This window comes from Centroberyx affinis, unplaced genomic scaffold (assembly GCF_046629955.1).
Source record: "Centroberyx affinis isolate AG114_WGS23_722 - 3 ecotype Tasmania unplaced genomic scaffold, CSIRO-AGI_Caff_v1 ptg002084l_1, whole genome shotgun sequence".
NCBI classification, from domain to species: Eukaryota; Metazoa; Chordata; class Actinopteri; order Beryciformes; family Berycidae; genus Centroberyx; species Centroberyx affinis.
In genome coordinates, this window is record NW_027280411.1 from 135,316 (window position 1) to 153,362 (window position 18,047).

General features: G+C 43.7%; 1 protein-coding gene across 2 annotated transcripts; it reads left to right on the forward strand.

The window, feature by feature from the left end:
- The first annotated feature begins 246 nt into the window (after positions 1-246).
- Positions 247-14,162, forward strand: LOC139654402 (guanine nucleotide-binding protein subunit alpha-12-like). 2 transcript variants are annotated; one of them, XM_071531460.1, is made up of 6 exons: positions 247-1,013; positions 4,876-5,094; positions 10,592-10,642; positions 10,737-10,937; positions 11,338-11,544; positions 11,832-14,162. In XM_071531460.1, exons 1-6 carry the CDS (start codon positions 696-698, stop codon positions 11,991-11,993), a joined length of 1,158 nt encoding a protein of 385 aa, XP_071387561.1. In that variant the 5' UTR covers positions 247-695; the 3' UTR covers positions 11,994-14,162. The 2 variants fall into 2 exon arrangements, with proteins under 2 accessions (XP_071387561.1, XP_071387562.1); XM_071531461.1 differs by lacking the exon at positions 10,592-10,642.
- The last annotated feature ends 3,885 nt before the right edge of the window (positions 14,163-18,047 follow it).

The window sequence follows — 18,047 nt, forward strand, 5'->3', positions numbered from 1 at the left end:
AATTAAACTATTCCTCATTTCGCTGGGACCCCCTGGAACCCCTTCAAGGACCCCTGGAGGGAGCCCCAGTTTGGCCTGCTCTCGCTCGCTCTCGCTCTCTGCGGTGTGTTGGCGCCCCCTGACGGTGAGCCCCGGTACAGCACCGGAGCCCCTCTCAGTCTGAACCTGAACCGTCCCACTGCCGCCCGGAGGAGCTGCTCCCATTCTGCTGCTCAAGTTCACAAACCACAGGCTGTGTTTAGATAGTCTAGATAGGCTGTCCCACTCTCTCAGTCCCCCCAGCCTTTGGTTTGCCTTTTCAATTGTTTTGCTTTGGATGGAAGGGCCTTCACACACTTTAAACCTACTTTCTGGACGGGACGGGCCTAAACATTTCAACTATTCGAGTTGCAAGACTTTAGATACACTTAAATTGGTGGCTTTGTTTCTTTCTTTCCCATTCAATGTGATTTTTGTTAAACGGACGTGATCGGCGCAGTCTAACCAAGATGGACACGGGTTGTCTCCCGGTTAAAGATGAGCACGGAGCGCGCTGCTAGATAACGGATTCACCCGGTGAATCTAAACTTACCCATTCTTATCTAAAGTGGATGTAATTGGATTGGATTATTTTCATCATATGTCTATGATAAGAGGTCGCGTCCTATAATGATTTTTATCCACTGAAGTTTTGGTTAACTTTTCGACGACTCGCCATGTCGGGAGTGGTCCGCACCCTGAGCCGCTGCCTGCTCCCGGCCGAGGCCAGCCGAGACCCGGGCGGCAGCAAGGAGAGGAGCCGGGAGAGGGACGCGGCGCAGGAGCGGGAGGCGCGGCGGAGGAGCCGGGAGATAGACGCCATGCTCGCCCGGGAGAGGAGAGCCGTCCGCCGGCTGGTGAAGATCCTCTTGCTCGGGGCCGGGGAGAGCGGAAAGTCCACATTCCTCAAACAGATGCGCATCATTAACGGGAAAGAGTTTGATCAGAAAGCACTTCTGGATTTCCGGGACACTATCTATGAGAATGTAATAAAGGTAAGGATGAGGTTGGTGGTGGGAAATTAATATAGTCTGGGGGCCTGCAGGCAAACCCTTTACAGCTTAGACTTTTCCCTTTCCTAGTTTCTAAACTGTCAGATTTTGGACAGCTGCTCTCATGTGAAAACCTCGTAACTTTTTTGGGGGGATTTTCATTTTTGTAGCTGAACTTGAAGGATCACTCTCTCCTCTGTTGGTTGAGAAATGTCTTTGATGCTTGAGCTTATGAAACCATTGGATAAAACTCAACTATGCATGGCGGTGAGGCTAAAAACAAAGCTGATATTCTTGACTCCTGAAAAGTTGACATTTTGGAGAGGTTTTCGCTTGACAGATAAGGTAGGAAAATTGAGTGTTTCTTTACAAAAGGCTGCAGGGGACACACACACACACACACACACACACACACATACACACAGAGTGTCACCCACTTACTCAAATAGCCTACTGCTTAGTTGACATACATATTTTTATCCTGTCCACTATCCTGAAGTTGGTGTCCTTGTGTTGCTCTCATGGCTGGGCCTCCTTCACCAAGCTAACAATACCAAACTCTTCCTGAGGGATGAGTGCATCCGCCCCGAGTGCCACAAAGCCCCGGTACAGACGATACTAGCCTCCAATTTTTCAGTCAAGTCAATATAATGCCTTACCCACACTAATACCAGGATACAATGGCAGTCCTGGCCTATTTGGAGCCCAAGGCGAGATCATGACATTACATGCCTATAATCCCTTGAGCCAACCCTACCTGACTGCAATAAAAGATACTGCCACATGTCACCACAAGTACATATAAATAAAAGAAGAAATAGGCCAATTATCATGACACTACATGCCTGTGATCCCTGGACCCACCCCTATCATTATTCGTTAGCCTGAGAACATTCTATCTTGTGAAATAACATAAAAGCACTATTTCTTCCCAGCAAATATAGAGGTGAAGTAAAGTGGTAGTAAACAATACAACCTCACTGCAAATGTGAAAAACAATGGATGTGAAAATGGCGAAGAATTATTACATTCAACGTTAGTGCACAATTTACAGAAGTCACTGAGGCCAAAAGTTCATGTGTGTTGGTACATAGTTTATTAACATGTGATGCGATTATGATGGCAAAGTCTGAACACGTCTGAACAGTGTTGGCTGCGTGTTTTTGAGGAAGGCGTTGGCGAAGGCCGTAGCTCCTGGGCACGAGGGACCACCCATGGGAACCCTGTGAGAGAGAGTGAGAGGAGAGAGAGAACAAAGAGGGAGGGAGGGAGCAGACGGGTGCATGGGGCAGGTAGGTTTAGAGAGGTAAATGTCAAGAAAAGGTGGAGCTGAGGTGCGGTCCTGCTCCTGCTGCTGCAGTCGTTTTTTTCTACAGTTTTTACATGATAGGGAGAGAACATCAAATCAAAAAGTGTCAGTCAAGGGTCATGTACAATCCAAGTACACTATTTCAACAACTTTAATGTCTGGTGCACATTTGCAGCTTTTTATGAGCCAGGGTAATATTCCTTCAGTATATTTTTGCATGTTACAGGGAAGGGGAAAGACGCATTTTGTTACCTGTTTGCATGGTGTGTTTTGCCCACCTTTGATATAACCTGTACGGTGTGGTGCTTTTTGACTCATACCCCTCCTTCATCCCTCGAGTCGGCTGAGCGTTCCTGCGGGCGCAGAAGGCAGGCAGGCAGGAGGAGGGCGGCACAGTTGATGGGGCGCACGGCACGAGTGCAGGAAGGGAACTACTTTGAAATTAATGATATAATAATACATTAAACAGCGCTCTGCCGCCCCCAGCCAGCTGCCGCTCTAGGCGACTGCCTCCACTGCCTGTGCCATTGATTGCTACTGCTTACTGCTCCAGCTCAGACTTCAGTTTGTCATGTTTTTCTAGACCTTCATGGTCAAATAGCGAGGGCCACTGACACACAAGACAAATACTAAATCACCCCATTCAGCTTTGAACGATATCCCGCCTATGTAGCAGTAGGGCTGGGCGATAATTAAATATTATCGTTTATCGTCTTTCAGTGGAATCATATCGTGATGATATGAAGACATTTTAATATCGTGACACATTTCTGCTGTCTAAATTGATGATGACAAGCAAATTTTACTTAAAAACTCTCATAAAATGAAGTATGGTGGGAATATTATTTGAATATTTCTGTTTTGTTTAACATCACACCTAACATTACCATTTGGTTCAATGAGATGAACATTAATTTGATTATTTAACGTGATTTTGCATACATGAACCATATCGTGATATATATTGATATCGAGAAAAATCCTTATGATTATCATGATATTGATTTCAACCATATCGCCCAGCCCTATGTAGCAGTGGCTCTGGCTGATATCTGTTGGCTACACTTATGGGCTTAGAAACAGTCGTACAGACAGAAGTTTATGGTCAGACAGCAGCAGACAGACGGACGGGCTGGCTGACCAACAGAAAGACAGACAGCCGTACAAACATACAAGCATACAGGAAGAGAGACAGACGAGTTTACAGACAAGAAGATAGATGGGAATGCCACAAGCACACAGACAGATAAGGTGTGTTGGCAGGTTGGCTCATACAGTAGACAGACAAACAGAGATGATTGCGTAAATGAGAATTATGAGTGGATCTGACTCAAGGCTCGCTCACAACCATAGTATTCACTGTCCTCCAATACTTTGTGTGTGTGTGTGTGTGTGTGTGTGGGAGAGAGAGAGAGATAAGGTTATACTGTATGTGTCTGTGTGTTACGCACAAACCAAATACTGGGATGTGCTCAGTTATTTAGATCATCTCCCTTTCTCATTCCCAAAAACAAACACACTAATCTTTGTTTTCACTCAAGACAGACCAGCATCCAGTCTGAGAAAAAGCTCTTCCATGAGGGACCAGACTTAAAAGCACACCACACCACTTAGTCATACAGGGGCTTCCCAGTCAGGCTACACACACACACACACACACACACACATATAAACACACACACACATAGATACACACGTATCAATAGTGCAAAAGAATAATTAGGTGGTCATGCCTCATGACAGACACACGCCACACACACACACGTCTCCTCACATGCCACAAAAACACTTCCTCATCTGTTCACACATATTGCTGAACAGATAAAGAAGTGTATTGCTGACTCCTGTATCGGCCTCACACACATTAAGAAACGTTTCAGAGGAATGGATGACAAGGGAACAGATAAAAAGTTATCCATTACAAGAAGACAGATGGGAGGGGGAGGAGGAGAAACAGATATAATGCATTAACTGGAGTTGTGTGTGTGTGTGTGTGTGTGTCGGTTAGTTTGATCATGCCGGAGGCGACCTCCCATACAGATCAGTCCACATGGTTCTCTTCAGAAAACCACCAGCAGACACACATGCATGTGTTTGTGTGTGAGAGACAAGCAGAGAGAAAGCATATAACTTTACATGGTGTGTGTCAGACATGTGTGTTGCACTGTTAAACCATCACTTGTAAACAGCGGTGATATGGTGTCGCTGTGTTCAAGCTAGACTTATATGCTTATTTATTTCCTTGAAGACACATGTGCAGTTTTTTCGTCTTTTTAGGGAGTATTTGTGTTTGTGTATGTAGAGTACATACTGTCAGCAGCAAAAGTATTGAGGCAGTCATGAGAAATGAGTCGCTGAAGTTAAAAATTGTGATGAAAAGATATGGAGACAATAGTAAAAACTGACAACATTGATTCTGTTTGTCCTCATAGAAAAATGTCAGAGATGTGGCAGTTGTTATGTCTCCCAATCTCCCCCAATTCAGCTTTGCATAAGTACTGAGACAACTACATTGGATTAACTGCCTAACTTAATACATCCTGTATGTTCCTGCAGGGCATGCGAGTGCTGGTGGATGCCAGGGACAAGCTGGGCATCGGCTGGCAGAGCTGTGAGAACGAGAAGCAGGGCATGCTGGTGATGTCGTGGGAGGGGCGTGTTGGCGCCTCGGGGGTGGAGCCCAGTGAGTTCCAGCTGTACGTCATGGCACTGGGCGCGCTCTGGGCCGACGCCGGCATTCAGCAGGCGTACGCACGCCGCTCCGAGTTCCAACTGGTGAGTCGTACGACACAGAGGAGCTGAGGCAATGGGTGGGGGGTGGGGGGGTGAAGGGACAAATAGATTGATGATTGTGCCAAGTTCTTTAACTAGTCCCCCCCCCTCCTTATGACAATTTAAGACCTTTGTTGAGGCAGGCCAACGGTCATTAACCGTTTTATATGGAATCATTACAGTGCCATAAAGAACCATTTGTTATTCCCCACAGCTTTCCACAGTGTAATAATGTATACTGTGCAATTGTTAAATCTCATTTTCTGCATCACACCAGCCTTAAATTGCAATTTCTTTAACAAACATTTGTGAACGTTTGTTTAATATAAAGCTGCACTGTGTAAGTTTGGTAGCACCTGCAGCCGTGAGTAACGGCTATGGTTTTTGCCTCCAATTCCCATAAATCCTTCCCCTTCACATCAGTGGCATTAAAGATCTCCAGAAATAGTTGTCTGGATGGTAACTGAACTGATGCCACAGTCACTATTCATACTGCTAATAATAATTGACAACGATCAAAATTTCAGAATAAATAACTGGCTAATATCAGATAATTTTTTTTACCTTTTTTCCTTTTTTTACCTGTCCATTAAAAAAAAGCCATCTCTGCATCAGGTTCTGATTCCTTGCTGCTCCTTGAGGTCTTTCCATTTAGTAAAGGCAGCAGTGATATCTATTCTTGTTTTGCCATGCCACTTATCACTCTCCTCTTTTGCTTGGAGAATTTCCCAAGTTCTAATTATTTTTTCTGGATGGCTGAAAGTGGAGACGGTGAAGTCTGCCATGCTGCACTGCACCAAACCCAATCCAGAATTGCGGTGTAATTTCTTTCATTTTTTACCTAATGGGTTCTAACACATCACTTCCTGTGCACTGAGAAGATTTCATGCTACTGGTCATCCATGAAGAGTGGATTTTCTCTTCTTAAGCCCAATCACATTACTTAAAATGGAAAATAAGACAATATTTTTTCATGAAAATATCACAGTGCATCATTAAAGCTGCACTTGGCAACTTCTTCCTATTTCCTAATTCCTTCTTGCTAGTGGCTGGTGGGGGTGGAGGTGGTGAAGAGCGTTTAGCCAGTGAGTCTAGCTTTGTCTAGACTGCTCACTCGTTTAGGAGCCAGTTTTCACTTTCACTCTTGAGTTCTGATTCACCACTTCCTTTGCATGGAGACGATTTCCTGTCAGTGACTGTACCCTACCCCAGAATTTGATTCCGGAAAATAGAGACGCTCAATTAGGGGGGATGGAACGCTCTTCTCTGTTTCAGCCCCACTTTGTGATTTAAGACAGTTGTATTTTTACATCAAAATCTTGCTTAGTGTAGCTTTAAAGAACACTATTAATTAAGCGCTGAATGGTTTCATATTAAATATAGCCACATCCACAAAGTGTAACACAGGGCTTGTAGATTACCTGGCAGTTGTCTCGCAGGCGTTGGTAAACCACCTCTAGTCACTTCTACAGCATGTTTTTGTTCCAGGCGTCTCAGTTCATCTTTTTCCCTGCTCTGTGAATAGAACCAAACAAATTGTAGCTCTCTATAAATCCAGGTTCTGCGGTATATAGAACCATTTGTGAATGACAGAACCACTGGAGAACCACTTGGTTCTGCATGGATCTGCTAATGTTCCTACAAATGGCTGTGAGGAGCCAGTCAGATGTTAAAGTAGTTCTTGAAATAGTAATGGTTCCATTAAGTGCCATTTAACCCATGAAGAACCATCTATTTTAGAGTGTAGGTGAGTTGAACAGCACTGATTTCTTCAGCGTAGCGCACTAGCAGAGGAAGTGAATGTGTCAGAGCTTTGGCATCACCGACTGTTCTTACTGTTAGTGCTCTTTGTTTATTGGCAGTGGTAGTTTTTTATAGCTAGTTTATTTGAAGTTTATTAGTAATAATAAACTTCAATGATCCAGCAGTTATACTGACTGTTCAGAGCTGCTGCGATTCAAACTGTTTTTGACCTTTTACCTCGTTATAGAGTCGTCAGTGATAATCTGGAGTCAGACAGGTGTCACTTCCGTCTGTCTCGCACTTAACATGTGTGTGTGTGTGTGTGTGTGTGTGTGTGTGTGTGTGTCAGTGTGTGTGTGTGTGTGAGAGAGATGTCTGGCTTGTCTTATCTGGAGTCCCCATATGATAAAGCTAGTATGCTACAGCTGCACAGGCCAGCAGACATCACTCCGGCTGAACAGTAAGACAAACAAAGTTGTGGAATATAAATGTGCTGAGTTAGACCCCCCCCCACACACACACACACACACACACACACACTTTCTCTCCCTCTCTCTTTCTCTCTCTCTCTCTCCCTCCTCTCTCTGAGAAGTTTTCCGGGGATACCACAGTCAGCTTTTCCCAGGCAAGGCTGGAGCGGGGCCAAAGGCAGTGAGAGGGGGAGAGAGAGAGAGAGAGAGAGGGAGAGAGAGAGAGAGAGATGAGAGGAAGAAAGGGAGTGGAGAGGAGAGAGAGCAGGGGGGATGGGGAGGCGGAGAGAGAAAACGGAGTGAAGGAGTAGAGATAATGAGAGAAAAACAAACACAAAGCAAGTACATGCAACGATTTTGTTTTGTTTACTCGCAAGCTTCTCCGTGTTCCCACCACACCCAGATCACACACTATTTGACATAGGCTGTAAACACCAAAACCTCATTCACTATGGCAAAAACAAGGCTATATATTCTACTTTGACCGTAAACTGCGACTATTGTCTGCATTAGTTGAGACAGTCTGAATATAGGAAGTATATGAGGGTATGTTTAGGCTCTGTGAGAGTCTTAAGGGTTAACTTGGAAGCCCGGCGTAGACTCAAAGGGGCTATAAATACTGGAATACACACACACACACACACACACACACACAAACACAGACCAAACCACTCCAAACGGTTGACTGTATAAGATTGTAACTTGGAAGGCCCTCTGCTCCTGTGTCACTGAGAAGCTGACTTCACTCGTTTAATGTGGGCTGCATGTATATAACATTATGTATAATCGCTTACACAGAGCGGATAAATCTTTCTCCCTCTATCTCTTTCTCTGGGTTAGGGTATTATATTTCACTGTCTTTAGCGTGTTCTGTGCCAGCATCCTGTGTGTGTGTGTGTGTGTGTGTGTGTGTGTGTGTGAGGTTTGGATCTCCTTCAAGCTACTTGGTCCAAACACTCCCAAAAGCCACTGTGTTCCCATAACAACCAAAGAGGCAGTTGGCCTCAGTCTGTCAGAAACAATACGGATATTGAAATAATGATGTCAATATTTGGGTTGGAGAATAAGTTATAAGCTATATGTTTTGTTTTTGTAATATGTTTTTTCTGTTGGTTTAAAGACTGATATAGCATCAAAGAATAACAGAATTATTAATCACACTCATAGATAATATGTAACATATAAATAGTTGTATGAATGACACACATCATATTCACACTGAGTTTGTATACAAATGTAAGATTATAGGGAATATGTGAAATGCTCAGAGAAAGGCTCGCGTTGACCAAATAATACTGGCACACCCATTCCCACACACACTGCAAGTAACACACATATACCTGCACACACACACACACACACACACACACACACCACAGAATGCAAGCCTGTTCAGGCCTAGTTGTAATAAAGCCCCTAATCTGCCCATACACACCATGAATGGAGACATTCCTCCTGCCTTACTCACACACACACACACACACACACACGCACACACACATACATACACTCACTCACACACACACACACATACACACAGCTATATTTTCCTGTTTTAGTGAGCAGCTATAGCTCTGCATTCACGAGGTCCTAAAATCTCAGCTGTGGGCTAATAAAATGAATTTACTTTGATATTTAGTTTGATGCTTTCACAGCATCAGTGATCAGGCTATTTCATTTCTGTTTATGGCAGTTAAGCTCCAGTGGCAATAATCTTTGTGTGAGTGTGTGTGTGTGTGTGTGTGTGTGTGTGTGTGTGTATGTGTGTCTGAGAGTGTGTATGTGCACGTGTGTGTCTGTGTCTGTGTTTGCATATCTCTGCATCTCTGGGAATTCCCCTCTCGCTGCCTTTCCCTCCACCAGCCCCTCCCTTTGGCCATGGCTGTCTGGACCAATGAGAGTCCCCGGCTTTGTTTCCTACTGCTGTGACACTGCAGGTCAGCCGTGGGGGTCACAGGGTCACGTCTCACCCGTACAGGGGTCGTGTTTCCTGGTTGTTACACGACATGTCAGGGCCGACAGCGATGGGTTTTACAGCCCCCTGAAGAGTTTGCTGATTCTAGTTGGTCAACATGACAGAAACCAAAAATTTGCAAACTTTGAGGAAAGATCTTGTCAGCATGGTATGAAAGAGGAACGGTGTTACATCAAGTTGCATGCGATTGGAATTTTTTGGTGTGTGTGTGTGTGTGTGTGTGTGTGTGTGTGTGTGTGTGTGTGTGTGTGTGTGTGCGTGTGAGTGATGGGAGAGGCGAAATGACTTTGTAACTCTGTTCTGTCTGTTTCACTAATCCCTCCCTCCCCCATGTCTCTCCCCGCTCAGTTTTCACACACACAGCTGTTTCCTGTTGAATGTGTGTGTGTGTGTGTGTGTGTGTGTGTCTAAGAGAGAGAAAAATGAAGAGATTCATGTAAAAACTATTGTCAGGAATCATAAGTGTAAAGCAGGATCTTTGAAATACTTTTTTAAGCTTGATTTGACTATTAGAAAACTAAATATTTTAACCCAAAACTGTTTTGTATGCTTTATGGTCTGGCTGCACCTTTGTTGATATTTGTATTCCAGATTCCGGAGAAGCTGTTGTGTACACTGGTTATAAAGTCATGTCTGTTTCTGATTATGTTAATAATGACACAGACTACAGCGAGACTACGCCAATAAAAACATGGGTCATGTAAACACTATAATCTCATTATTTACTTAAATTGCTTCTGTTCTTAATCCAATAATACACTTTGGCATACTGCACTATTGGTTATTGATTATTTTTAGGGATGCTTGCACATACTGTACATGCACATAATTTGAGTAAGCCTGTCCATCAGAGTAGTTTAACAAGTTGCAGTACTTTCCCAGCGTACCTTCAGTATCTTATGTTGTTCATGTTCACAGCTGCAGTATTTGTTTACATCCAGCCTCCATGCTTCTTGAGTCTCAGCATGAGGTAGACGTTATTAAAATGGTAAAATTGCGTACCAGCAATAGAAATATGATGGGACTGATAGGATTGTGATTGATGACATTAAAGATTTATCTCCCTTGCTGTGGTTTGGGAGGAAGTGATTGATGTATTAAATCAATAACCGCAGTATGCTTCCATGAAATGGGAATTATAATGAAGCAATGTTTTTACTACGCATGTAAACAATTTAATGAAATTATTGTAATAATCAGAGTAAGGGCTATAATTTGATTATTTGGGCTGACGTAAGTCTAGTCAATGTGTCACAGGATGACTCAGCACCATTATGTGGCTGTAATGGAAATCTTCTCTTTGTCTCTGCAGAGTGAGTCGGTCAAATACTTCCTGGACAACTTGGACCGCATCGGTCAGCTGGTGAGTCGCGTGACTAGTAAAATCTGCAATAAACACTACATTTCTGTACTTCTTCAAACTTGTTATAAAAAACATGTCCTCCCCCCTCTGTCAGAACTACATCCCGAGCAGGCAGGACATCTTGTTTGCCAGGAAGGCCACTAAGGGAATCGTGGAGCACGACTTCATCATCAAGAAGATTCCTTTCAAGATGGTGGACGTTGGAGGACAGAGGTCCCAGAGGCAGAAGTGGTTCCAGTGTTTTGACGGAATCACATCCATACTCTTCATGGTGTCATCGTCTGAGTACGACCAGGTACACACAGTAACACATGCAAGCACAAACGCACACACACTGACACCCTGAAATCATGTAACTTTGATGTTGAGATGTCCACTGAACTTAGTCCCACAGTGTGATGTAATTAATTATGTTACTCTCTTGTGTTTTGGGCTTAAGAAATGGACTATAAACCAAATCAGGTAGACGCAGCATTTTAGGTTTGCACAAAGCCGTCTTTGTGGCTAGAATTTGGTTGAGCAAACTGGATTGTTCCCTCAACCATGGCAGCGATTACACTGATACAGACTGTTCTGATGTCTGAATGGTTTACTTCAACAGTCATATGACAACGGCTGAATTTAGCTGATGCGTCGATAAAACCTGCTGGAAACCAAAGGATAAAATGTGTGTGTGTGTGTGTGTGTGATTCCAGGTCTTGATGGAGGACCGCAGGACAAACCGGCTGGTTGAGAGTATGAATATCTTTGAGACGATCGTCAACAACAAGCTCTTCCTCAACGTATCCATCATCCTCTTCCTCAACAAAACAGACCTGCTGGTGGAAAAGATTCGCACGGCAGACATCCGCAAGAACTTCCCGGAGTTCAGAGGAGACCCGCGCAGGCTAGAGGACGTGCAGGTAACACAAACACACACACACACACACACAAACACACACACACACACGGGTTTATAGCTGTCATCAGCAGTATCAGTTAGGTTTCAGTTCTTGTTCCAGCTCATTTCTGTAGCAAGTTGTTTTGAACAGTGTTTGATGTTCTACTTATTTTACACACATTTGAACCCAGTATGCTTTCACCCACCCGCCCACCCACAAACACGTACGCATGAACACACACACACACACACACACACACACACACACACACACAAAGGCTCTCACTGTCCCTCCTCCGGTCCTTCCAGGCATTCCTGGTGCAGTCGTTCAGCCGCAAGAGACGTAACCGGGGGAAGCCGCTGTTCCACCACTTCACCACCGCGGTGGACACCGAAAATATCCGCTTCGTCTTCCACGCCGTCAAGGACACCATCCTGCAGGAGAACCTCAAAGACATCATGCTGCAGTGACCCCGACGTGGACGTGGACGCCGCCGCAGCTTCTCCGGCTTCTTCTGACTGTGAACTGTGAACCCGGCCGTGAACTGCGGAGAAAGGCCTGGTTCCTGCGTGGTTCTGACACACGAGCACATATTCACACTGACCTGTGGAGCGGTCCGACTGACTGACCTCTGAACTCTGAACCTGTGGAGCCATGAAGTTCACATCAGCTCCCTGTGGAACACTGCTAGGGTCAGAGGGGAAAGGTCATCTCACCCCGACCCAGAGTTTAACCTGTATAAATATAAATGTGTGTATGCTGGAAAGAGAGTCGTCCGCTCTTTCTCTCAAGTACCTTCTCACCTTCATAACAAACAACAACAAAAAAACAAAAAAACACATGTTAAGAGAAAAGCACCCACTACATGACCTGAGCACTGAAAGTGTTTTTCTCTTGGATGATTCCATGACTAATGACAACCGTGTCACTAAACCAATTCACACTGCCTCTTGAGGTACGGCTGGGTCAAGCTGGGTTATGATGACGCAGGAAGGATAGAGAGAGGGAAGAAAGGAAGAAAGAAAGATGTAGAAATGAGCCTCAGAAAACTGTGTGTTAATACACGTGACAGAGGGAGGGGGGCGGGGGCTCGGGGCGGTCATATGCTGTGTTATGTGATAAGGTTACACAAGTGTTCCTGTCAGTGAACTTGTACAGAGGAAAGGGGGATGAATCTCTCTTTCTTTCGCTCCCTGTTCTCTTCTGCTTCATCTCTTCTCTCTGCCTCTCTGCTCCCCTCCCTATCTTTACCTCTCCTCCCCTGCTCGCTGTTATTCTTCCGCCTTCTCCGGCTCCCGCCATCACAGGAGAGATGAACAGCTGCAGATAGCAAAGTCTTATGCCTCCGCCCGCCCGCCCTCCTCCTCTCCTCTCCTCTCCTCCTCCACCTCCAGCTCTCCAGTACAATGGAGAGATTGTTCCTCTCCTCCGTTACCAGCGGAAACAGTGGACTGACGAATTAGAGACTCTTCGAGGGCTAAAGAAACACACACAGACACGCACACACAAACTCACAGCTCCTGGTCCTGAATGAACCATGGTTCATCTGTATCCCTGTGTCATTCGTCTCCCTGCTCTGCCCCTCAGCGTACTACTGCCCCCCCACCACATTCCCAACAGATAGACAGTAGTACCCTTAAGCTGAGGCATACTGTAAACATGTCATTTACAAGAGGGCTTTGGGGTTTAGCTACATTGCTTGTTCCTGTTCTTTTGACCTATAAAAGTGAAGGCATAGGGAGAAGGGAACAGCAGGGAATGACAGGGTTGAACTGCAACTGACCTTATTCCCACGGCGGCCATTTTGAACTTCACTCAGGGCGGGAAGTCTACCTGGAAGATTGGCACGGCGCAGGAAAACAGTGGCAGGTGACAGAAACGAACCAGACTGAACAAGAAAAATAGGGAAGCCTTAATATTCATCCTGATTCTTGAGATCCTTTCCTTTCTAATACGCTTTTTAGTGGGGAATCTGTGAAATGAGAAATGTTTGTCCGATTCCCAACCTCCATAGGACACTGCTGGGCTGTACTTGGTCTCCCTGGTAGACTGAGTGTGACGCAAGTTCAAATTTGGCCGTGGGAATAAGGTTAATGATAAGCACTTCCACACGCCTTATTATAATACTGTATTAAACTGTGTATTTTGTCTGTGTGTGTAAAGTGTGTTTGCGCGTGTGCATACTGACATATGGTCCTTTGTGCGTGTTAATATTTCCTGTATATAGAAGACTGTAAGTGTTTGACTGACACTGTGTGTAACACGGAAACCTTGCGTCACAAACACCACTATCCCTAACAGTGTCACTGTAACTGTAACGTTGCTGTAATATTTGTCAACTAACCTATACGTTTTCCATAAGTCGCATGAGTTTTTCTAAGCGTCGTCATTGCACTGGATGTCTCTGAGCGAAAATGACCAGCAAGAAAAACTTCTGAAAAAAAAAAAGAAAGGCAATGAAACAAAATAAACAAACTAAGCAGACTTTGAAATATGGGCTTGAAGGAAAGCTGGATGAAATCAGAGGATGAAGAGTGAAGGAGCTCCATATAGGATCTCACTCACGTTCGTTTTGGTCTTCTGCTTTTGTTTGTTTCCCAATTGCTCTGTGCTCTGTGGTGAAATACACTGCCGTTTGCTGACAAGCTGCTTCTTTATTTTCTGTGTGTGTGTGTGTGTGTGTATGCAAGTGTGTATATGATAAAGCAAGGGGTCAAGACTTTCTGAGTTGGAGATAGAAAGGTGGAGGTGAAAGATGGCAGAGAATCGAGCAGAGGAGTTAAAAAAAAAGGTTGGCCTTTAAGAAGGCATAGCAGAGGCGTGAAAAGTTCATATTTTAAGGAAAATACTACAGCTTACTACTTATCCTAGGGCGGTCTAATCAGTATTTATGAACACCAGAAACCTCCTTGCAAAGCTGGAAACCACAGGGCTGAAACTCATGATTAGTAATGTCATACTGATGTACAGCCTGGAGGCTAACCGTAGGCTCAGACCGCCGAATGTAATATGAAGCTCATCAGCTAGAGCCATCAGACCGATGGGCATGAGAGCAAAGCTGAGATCCAGTGATATTCCCCTTCACCCAGAGGAGTCTGACCATTCCTCTGGCTTTTTATCAGAGGGTTTCTGATACAAAACAGACTGGGAGCCTCAAGAGAGCGGGAGGGAACCAGGGAACAGCTAGGCCTAGTTTTAGCGTTGTTTTGACAATCGTTGGTTAACATAGATTTATTTACATAGGCGGTGAGTGGACTGTAATTTAAGGTCTCTTACACACAAATACACACACTTTGACTCTCTTAAGTGAGAGCCTGAGGGAGTTGTATCCCTGGGAGCGAGAGAGAGAGAGAGAGGGAGAGAGAAGTGACCCTGTGAATGGGTAGGCACAGAGTGGGGGAGGGACAGACAAAGGGAGGAAGAGAGAATACAAGAAAAAGTAAGTGATAGAGTGAGGGAGGAGGGAGAGAGGAGAAGGGGAGGAGGTCATGTTTCCTCTGTTGAGCCCACTTCCTGCCCTGATCCCAAAATGGAGAGACTGTAAGAACGACATCTCTCTCCCTCCCTCTCTCTCCCTCTCACACACACACACACACACACACACCTACACACACATCAGAGAAACCCGAACCAACCTCCCGCAGTGTCCTACAAAAGGGAAGAGAGGAAAACGCAGGGAGCAGAAAAATATATCCCCAGTGGTCTCTGAAACATAAGGAAGCCTTCGTTTACAGAGGGGGAAAGGCACAGGACGTTTTGTCCTCAACTTGCACCGCACTGTGTGTGTGTTATGTGTAACCTATTTGTGTGTGTGTGTTTTTTGAACTAAATACTATGGACATTACCAATAGATCAGTGCTGGATACTTGAATTGTAATCCAAGGCTTGAAGGATCGTCAAGATAAGAACTGAGAAATCTAACAGAAATTTTCATAAAGATCCATTCCCTGTTCTAGTATAAACAAACCTGAGAGCCCACATACATTCATCATTCATCCATATAGCGGTGTAGCTCTGTGTGTGTGTGTGTGTGTGTGTGTGTGTGTGTGTGTGTGCACATGTGCATGTGTGTGAGTGAATGTGGTCTCATGACTTTGGTTAAGCTGATGTTTCCCTGAGGCTGTTTTGATTGGACCTAAAGCTGAACTCTGATATTTAATAATGAGCCAAGTACTCTCTCTTTCTCTCTCTCTCTCTCTCTCTCTCTCTCTCTCTCTCTCTCTCTCCCACACACACACACACACTGGAGCTGATTTCATAATGCTGAAGCACTGAAATATAAACAACCCTGAGCGGTGGTTAGTTAGCGGATGATTTGGCCATGACAAGTCAGTGTGTCACAGGACTTCATGTCATTGAACCACCTCTGGTTTAGTTCAACGTCTTCACACTAAAGTTGAAATTCACTTAGTGATTTGATTTGCCTGACCCATTTTCTCTTTTTTTGGTGCAAAGGCTTCAGGGCAGATGGTGTGGTGACTGGGAACGTCGTACACAGCAAAATAAACACATGCGTACATAACACACATAATAGACACATGCACACACACACACCCAACAAATTAGTTTATAACCTCTTAGAACAATCAAACTGAATATGGAAACAATTTCTAAATCAGTGATATCCTATTTCTGTCCATCTCCCCACTCTCAAGGGTCTATCCATGTTTCCACTGTTAAACAAGGGAGGTAGAATGAAGGAGTGAGATATATTTGTTAAGCAGATGCCTCCCTCTGGTGGTTCAGAAGGAGTACTGCACCTTTTTCCAATTATTAAAGGAATCTGAGGTACCTTCGTTCTGCATTGTCACTGAGTTTGCAAAATACTGAAAACAGGAAGAGCTTTGATAACTAGGGGGGACCTGAGAAGGCCACAATGCACAGAAAAAACATATTTTTCACTAAGCTACTGTAGCTTTCAGGTAGCTGCAGAGTGATTTATGTATACATTTAAACACGGATATTTGTTTTCCCAGTGTCAAGATCTGCTTCCTTTGCAAGTTTTCCACAAAAAATATACACATACAGGTTATTTTTATTTGACAAATATTGTGTGTCAATATGGTGTTTGACATAGCAATTTTTGTTTCCTCCCTGTTCTCTTCTGTGTAGCCAATGTGACCTGTAATCATGACTAAGACAGACTCTTTCATAATAAAACTGAACCACCTGATCTTGGTCATTCGGTTGTCATTGTTCACCATGAATCATGTCTATGGATGTAGACATAATGTTAATAACTGACCATCATCAAAATCCAGAGGAAAGGTTTTGTGAAAAGCTTACTTCCTCTTTCATTACAGCAGCTTGGCTTTGGGTGTGAAGGATCTGCCTCTTTAAGCCGTAACAGATTAGTGCTGTAAAGGAGCACATTTGTACGGTGGCTGCTCAAACAGTTACAAGGTTTGCTTGTTTTTATATATGTAATTTCTGAAGATTGGAAAGCTGTTGCAAGGCACTTGATTTGTTGGTGTGACAAAACACGATGTCATTTCAAATGAAAGTTCACATATCATGATGACTGTTTCACTGCCTCATTACACACAGAGGGAAAGTTTGTTATTCTTTCTGTTGCCTGTAAACACCAGCAGCATCAGGTTTTCCGCTCCATTTGGTTGCCACTTTCAGGCTTTTAGCCTCATTTTCTGTAGAAGTACAGCCAGGTGGCTCCAACTTCCATACAAATGTGCTTCCTCTTAACTAAGTCTTACTCATCTGTAAAAAAAAAAAAAAAAAAAAAAAAAAAAAGGATTACAGGAGAGTACTGAGAACATAATGCTTACCTAACCTAAGGCTCTATCTTTGTTTTAATTTTAATATATACAGTATGTATATATACTTTTACATTTTACTACATTTTACATTTACATGTATTTATATAGGGATCAATAAAATCTAAATGTTAAAGCCACCAATTGAAAGGTTTTTTTTTTTTTTTTAAATGTCTCAATATTGTCATGGTACTAGTCTTACTGGTTGTTACAGTTAGAGGATAGTTTAAATGAACGGGTTGGGAAGGCTAAATCCTGTCCATGTGGTCTCAAACATGTACGATAGATCAGACGAATGCATTGTCTAAAGGTGCTGAATTAATCAATGAATCATAAGACTTTTAGCTGTGGGTCAGAGTGTTGAAGGTGGAGGTTTGGGATGAAGACAAAGGCCTCAGTAAAAATGTCTTACCAGAAAGCTGCCGGATGAAGAACAAAGTAAAACTGAAACATGCAAAATTGGCAGAGGTCAGGTCATCTCCCACGTACCCCATCCCATTCCCTACTAAACACTTCCATTCCATTCCCCATCAAATTCCCAACCAATTTAGATAAAATATTGCATTTTGAGAAAAAAATTACTTGTTTTAGGATGCAAAATTCAAATTGACCTGTCTTGATTGATTATTACTCTTATAAGGTTCGGTAAATGGTGCTGTAATTAAGTCTACTTGTAATTACTTAAATGGAATAAATTCTGTGTTAGCTGGCAAGGGAAGTATTTTGCTTTAACAAAAAAATAGTTTTTGCTAT

Bases quoted from the DNA above. Each gene is read 5' to 3' on its own strand.
- LOC139654402 (XM_071531460.1), top strand. From the start codon at position 696: ATGTCGGGAGTGGTCCGCACCCTGAGCCGCTGCCTGCTCCCGGCCGAG. The intron at 5,095-10,591 runs GTGAGTCGTACG...TTGTCTCTGCAG, and splicing joins GCCGCTCCGAGTTCCAACTG to AGTGAGTCGGTCAAATACTT. The intron at 10,643-10,736 runs GTGAGTCGCGTG...CCCCTCTGTCAG, and splicing joins TGGACCGCATCGGTCAGCTG to AACTACATCCCGAGCAGGCA.